This window comes from Lepus europaeus, chromosome 19, assembly GCF_033115175.1.
Source record: "Lepus europaeus isolate LE1 chromosome 19, mLepTim1.pri, whole genome shotgun sequence".
In the NCBI taxonomy this organism is placed as follows: Eukaryota; Metazoa; Chordata; class Mammalia; order Lagomorpha; family Leporidae; genus Lepus; species Lepus europaeus.
Window position 1 is genome coordinate 37825769 of NC_084845.1, and position 6125 is coordinate 37831893.

General features: G+C 47.7%; 1 protein-coding gene across 2 annotated transcripts in view; it reads left to right on the forward strand.

Moving 5' to 3' along the window:
- TENT4B (terminal nucleotidyltransferase 4B) overlaps nucleotides 1-5883 on the forward strand; it is a 77052-nt gene extending 71169 nt beyond the window's left edge. Inside the window, exons 9-12 of one of the 2 annotated variants that reach the window (XM_062176737.1) lie at nucleotides 79-182; nucleotides 292-479; nucleotides 2018-2182; nucleotides 3217-5883. In XM_062176737.1, the coding sequence (XP_062032721.1) occupies nucleotides 79-182; nucleotides 292-479; nucleotides 2018-2182; nucleotides 3217-3393 (634 nt within the window). In that variant the 3' untranslated portion in view covers nucleotides 3394-5883. The remainder of the gene's footprint in view (nucleotides 1-78; nucleotides 183-291; nucleotides 480-2017; nucleotides 2183-3216) is intronic. The other variant, XM_062176738.1, reaches the window with a different exon arrangement.
- The last annotated feature ends 242 nt before the right edge of the window (nucleotides 5884-6125 follow it).

Here is a 6125-nt window from a genome sequence, read left to right on the forward strand (position 1 = left end):
CTTGCGTCGGGATTGGTGGTGGCTTCTTGTGTTTGTGAACTAATGTCTTTCCCCCTCCCTTTTTTTGAACTCTTCCAGCATATTAGGTAGAATAATTAGAGTAACGGATGAAGTCGCCACGTACAGAGACTGGATCTCAAAGCAGTGGGGCTTGCAGAACAGGCCCGAGCCCTCGTGCAATGGTGAGTGCGCGTGTTTTCTCCCCGTTGATCGCCCAAGCCTCAGCGGCTTTTCTGTGTTGTGTGTGTTTAATAGGAAGCAACGTTTTCCAATCTTCTGCCACTCTTTCAGGAAACGGTGTTACCTTGATAGTAGATACTCAGCAGTTAGATAAATGTAACAATAATCTGTCTGACGACAATGACGCCCTTGGAAAATGTAGAAGTAAGACCTCGGAGCCTCTTAGTAAACACTCTTCAAACTCTTCATCAGGTCCAGTGTCGTCGTCCTCCGCCACGCAGTCCAGCTCTAGCGACGTAGTAAGTATGCGTGCGGGGAGGGGGGACGCTTCCCTTCCCTCTTCCTCCCTAGAAAGTTCTAGTAACTTCCAGGCTTGTGCTTTTCTCAGCATTTTATAATGAACATTTTCAGGCCTACAGCAAATACGTAAGAATGTTAGCAAACACCTGTATACCCACCATCTACTTGCTGACCACATCCGTCTGTCATTCGTTCACTTTATTCGTTGATCTCTTTCAAAGGAGACAGCGACATCTGTACACTTCTCTCAACGTACTGTATTTTTCTTCTGCTACAAAAGTGGCGTATAAGGAAATCTTAACTGCACGCTCACTAAGTCTTGGCCAATGCACGCACATGTGGCTCAGAGCCCTAAGAAGATCCAGAATGCTTCCGTCACCCCGAGAGCTTCCTCACAACTCTTGCTGGCCAGCCCTGATCCCGGCCTCCCAGGGAGCCGCTGGCCAGTTTCCAGATGCCACAGCTGAGTCTGGCTGTTCCCGGGTGTCGTGTGGACAGAAGCCCGGCACATGTAATCCTTGGTGCGAGGCTTCATCCACCACAGAATGGTGTTTTTGAGCCTCCTGGTTGAATTTTGAAAACTTGAGTTATAATCTGTATAACCCAGCTCACAGTTTCAAAATGTGCAGCTCAGTGACTCTCGGTACAGCCCCAGTGTGGTTCTGTCACTGCTACCGAATTCCAGAACGTGTCTCACCCGTTGTTCCCAGTGGTCCTTTGCAGCCCCTGCCTCCTCCGCCCCTGACCTGCTTTCTGCCTCTCTGCAGACTGACTTTTGAGTGACAAGTACATCTTAAGTTACTTCTCTTTGTCCAGGGTAATTTTGAGTCTATTTAAGACCTAAGATGGGCTTGCCCCTTGTTTGAAGTTTGACTTTTGTTAAACATACGACATAAAAAAGCAGCGCAAGTGAGTGAGGAACCTCATTTTGTGCGTTAAGCGGTGACCACGTTTTCCTCAGGGAGTCGTGTGCCTTGTAGGATCTTGGAGCAGTGCTGTAGGACAGCGAGGTGTCCCCGACACAGGGGACAGGAGCAGAGGCATCCTCGCGAGGGAGAGCTGGGGACTCAGAGACGCCGGGTGGAATGCCAGGGAGGAGGTAGAGACAGCGTGGCCCCAGCAGCCCAGAGGCAGGGAGGGCTCAGCCTGGGGTCTCTGAGAAGTTGGGACCCATACAGTGGGTCTGGCTGGAGGGGTCTCCGAGAGGCTGAGGCCTTCAAACCGCTTGTGTGGCTGGAGCTGCCTCTCTTTACCCACTCCATGGTGACTCACTGTCTGTAAACGAGGCGCACTCCCGGCTGGCCCAGTCCCACGTGGATGGTGGGTGCAGCGCTGAGCGGAAGCGCAAGGATAGAACAAGTCGTTCGGATGTCGGGAGCAAAGTTGAAGCAGTGAGCTCTGCAAATGCCTTGGGCGCTTCCTCTGACGCCTGGGTGTTCACATTCAGTCCAGGGAGCGCTGAGCTGAAATCGTCTCCCTTTCAGAGGGTTATCTAGATTGCTCTGTGTCACGTGCTAACTTGTGTGACTTGTGTTAGGATTCAGACGCGACGCCATGCAAAACCCCAAAACAGCTGCTCTGCCGTCCATCCACTGGGACCCGGGTAGGGTCACAAGATGTGTCTTTGGAGCCAGCACAGGCAGCTGGGAAAACGCAGAGCACCCAAACCACCAACACACCCAGCAGCACCAACAAATCACAGGTGGGTAGGATTCGTGGTTTTAATCCTTAGTATTTGATGCAGACGGTTCAGGGTTTCTTACGTACAAATAGTGCACTTCATGAGTTCAACGGAAACTCTCAGATAAAGAGCAACCTATTTCATTCCAAGAAGTTCCATGGCAAGCAGCAAACGCAGTGATGGCATGTCCCTAGGACAGTGTCCTGTGAGCCTCCGTGGGTTCTTAAGAGGTCTTGGGCAGCCCAGCTTGTAACAGATGCAGCAGCAAATCTTGCATCAACTTAGCAAAAGATTTCCCTTGCGCCTGAAGTAACCTCACGTGAAGATCTTGCAGGGCCCCGCGGCCGTGTTGCACGAATGCAGGGGTGGTACATCCCTTTTCAGTGTCTCAGGGTTCAGTGCCTGCTGGCCTGCGTCGAAATGATCCGGTCATTCCCAGGCACACCCCGCTGCCTGTCATCAGCTTTGATTTCAAAAGGCCACGGAGGCACTTTAAGTTTTCTAGTTCCCTGAGTTTGTCATTAACTACAAGCAACGAATGAAAATGAGAGGAGGAAGCTGCCGATATACCGGCCCTCAACCTCAGGCCATCTCACCCTCTGTGGGCCCAGCTGACCCCTGGGGGAAGGCCTCTGGCCGTGGAGGTCCCTCCCTGGCGGGCAGCCTTGTGTTGGACTTGACTCGGGGAACCTGCCTGAGCGGCACCAGCCTTGGCGAGGCCGGAGTCAGAGTACTGAAGGTGACAGGGCTGACGGGAGAGACAGGTGTCAGGACAGCACTCTGGGGAGACCAGCCGCGCCGCCCCTAACCTGCCCCGTAGCCCTGTGTGTACGTCCCCACGTTGTTCAGAAGGCAAGAGCGTGGCCTGGGTTTTCAGTGTTTCTGCTAAACACCCATGTAGCTGCAGCCTAGCGGTCAGCAGTGCCTGCACGGGGTGGGGGCGGGGCGGGGCGGGGCTGGAGGGCTGTGGGCTCCGGAGGCCCCATTCGCTGGCACGGGGTGGGGGCCGCCTGCGGTTCACGGTGCTCACGCCTTCCGACTTTGTTTTCCCGCAGCACGGGGCAGCAAGGCTCTTCCGTTCTTCCAGCAAAGGCTTTCAAGGTACAGCTCCAACAAGCCATGGTTCCTTGATGACAAACAAGCCGCATCAAGGCAAATCCAATAGTCAGTATTACCATGGCAAAAAGAGGAGACACAAGAGGGACGCGGCCCTGTCCGACCTGTGCAGATAGTCGGCGCCGGGCGGCGGACCGGCTTCTGTGTGCAGTGACCCGCGCTCAGGACAGGTGCGCAGGGACTCCTGGGGCCAGCCAGGAGCCGCACGCCGTCAGACACTGATTTAGCAACTGCGTTTTTTCCCAGCTCGCCACGGAATGGATCATGAAGACTGACAACCGCAAAAGCAAAAAGCAAGCAAAAACGGGGAAAAAAAAAAAAAAGGCTGCTCATTTGATAAGTCACGTGCTACAACAGGGTCATTTTGAGGTTTAAAGCTTGAATGTAAAATAAATCTATTTCTCATTGGCTTTATGCAGAGTTCTAGGGGATAGTATTCAGTGTGGGTAGGGAGGTAGAAGCAGAAGGCGGTTCAGAGGAGGGGTGGGAAGGGCCAACAGTATCCTATAGGAAGTCCAGATTCCAGCGGGGAAGTGCTCTGTGCATGTTGGGGTTTGGTTTTTTGTTTTGTTTTTTTTTTTTTAAATATTTTTGCATATATTTGCCATTTTATTGTGTGTACATATAGAAGACCATATAGGAAATTGATATTTGTAATAGTGGGTTTGTTAATACTTTTTACATAACATTACTGTTTAAATTGTAAACAGGTTTTTTTCTCAGGATTAGTTTGAAGAATCTGACTTGTCATCCTAACATCCACATGTAGGGAAGTGCTTAGCTCTCTTGCCCGTTCGTTTTCCTCCACATCGAAATGACTTCATAGAACCCTTGTGGCCTGCTGCAGAAATTTTTTCCTCTAAAGAAAAGGTTTATGGTGGCAAATGACATTTATTTTATTTTGTAAAAAAAAAAAAAAAAAAAATGTACTGTGTACTTGACGTGAACACTGACAAATCCGGAGCCAGCGGCGTCTGTGGTGCTGTCATCCTGGGCAGGGGCAGTGGCGCGGCCTCGTGTCTGTTTCCCCGGCAGTGTCCCCACCCCTTCCTGATAGGGAGAGAGAGAGAGAGAGAGAGAGAGAAAGGCTGCCCGCACCTGTGCGGTGACGCCCGCGCGCGCAGACCTTGCATGCTGGCTCCCCCGGCTCCCCGGCTCCCCCGGTCCCCTGGCCCATGTGTGTGCGTCTCTCATCTCCCCCTCCTCTTCACATCCATGCTTCACGACTGTGGGAGAGAGTAACTGTAAACAGCTTTAATTAAATCATACTTCTAAAAAAAACTATTTTCTTATACTCCACTTTATGCTTTTGGTATTGTTGATCTTTAAAAATTAAATGGTCTTTGATAATGGATCTATTTTGTATTGCCTTATTAAGACCAAATACTTCTTGTCATCCCTTTCTTTAGCCTCTCCTTTCATGGAATTGTTACCTTTAATTAAAACTTTTTTAAACATTGGCTTGTTTTAATCATACTGTAAATTTTGGTTGTAGTCAGCTCTGAGTGCAAATGAGATGTATCCTTGTGTTACTCACTACCCGTGGAGTCCGAATCTCAGGCGGGAGTTCACTGCGGAATGTAAGCGCGAGTTGTGAAAACAGACGCCTTCCGTCAGGGTGCAAGCTCTTACGTTTGGCATCAGTGTGCGTGGCTCTGTTAAATGCAGCCATTTCGGAGATGAGATTCTTTTATATATATATATAAATATATATAAATACATATAAAGTACTATTGGCTTTTAGGAATTTCTTTTATATACATTTATGAAATATTGAAGACCAATCAGACCATGAATGGACACTTAGTGCAATTTTTTATAAAGAAAATAATGCTAAAGTAAGACCAAAACTGATGTCATCACTGAAATTAATTTTCACTCTGTTCGTATTTTAATTCACAACGGAAAAATGTGTTCCAAAACTGGAAACTCATAGTACTTGTGTAAAGCGTGGAAGATTTTAAATGTGATGTTCTTTTGACAATGTTTTAAATTTTGGAGTCACATTTTATTCTGATCAGGATTTTTATCAAGATGTCGAGCTTTTGTTTTTTGAAGCTAGTTTGTCATAACATTGTGCCTAATCACAGTATTTATTTTCTAGGACTATTGTGAATGTGTAGACTTATGTTTACTGCTAAGGGAACAATTATTTATAAAGTAATATTAAATCCAGTATTAGCTGCCTCTTTCAAACACTTACTACTTGCAGAGATCCATGTTACATTCACCACACGGAACTTTTTTTTTTTAAAGAATCACCCTCATTGTCGAAAGTTAATGTACTCTTAGGGTGCGAATATTCGTGTTCCAATAAGCATGTAATTATATTAAGGTGGTGGTAGCGGGAAGATCATCTTGATTCCATTGGGAATCTTAGGTTTTCGTAAATTTATTGGGAAAATAGTTTTTCCTGTACTGCTGAAGTTTCTTTTTGGTAAACAGTATCTTTCTAAAAGAAAAAAAAGCATGAAGGAGAAATTGAGGTGTGTATCCATTTCCTCAGATGACCAGCGTTGTACTCGTGAATACTGTGTATCTTGCAATGAACAGTGTGGAAGCTGCTCATTTTTCAATCTGAAGTAAAATACTTTCAAGAACTTTTAGTTTGCCTGCTCATTTGTTTTGTGCATTTCATCTCTGTATTTGACTCCTGTCTGATTTCTTTGTTGGGTTTGCGACACTTTGTATAAAGACGTCGTGAACACATCCGAAGTGCGTCATCTTAAATACGGCCGCCATCCCCATCCATGACTCATATAGGACCTGCCTGTGCTGCCTCACTCTGGTGACATCTCTCTGGACCTGGTCGTAAGCAACATTGAGATCCTGGCTTTTGGAGGTGCTG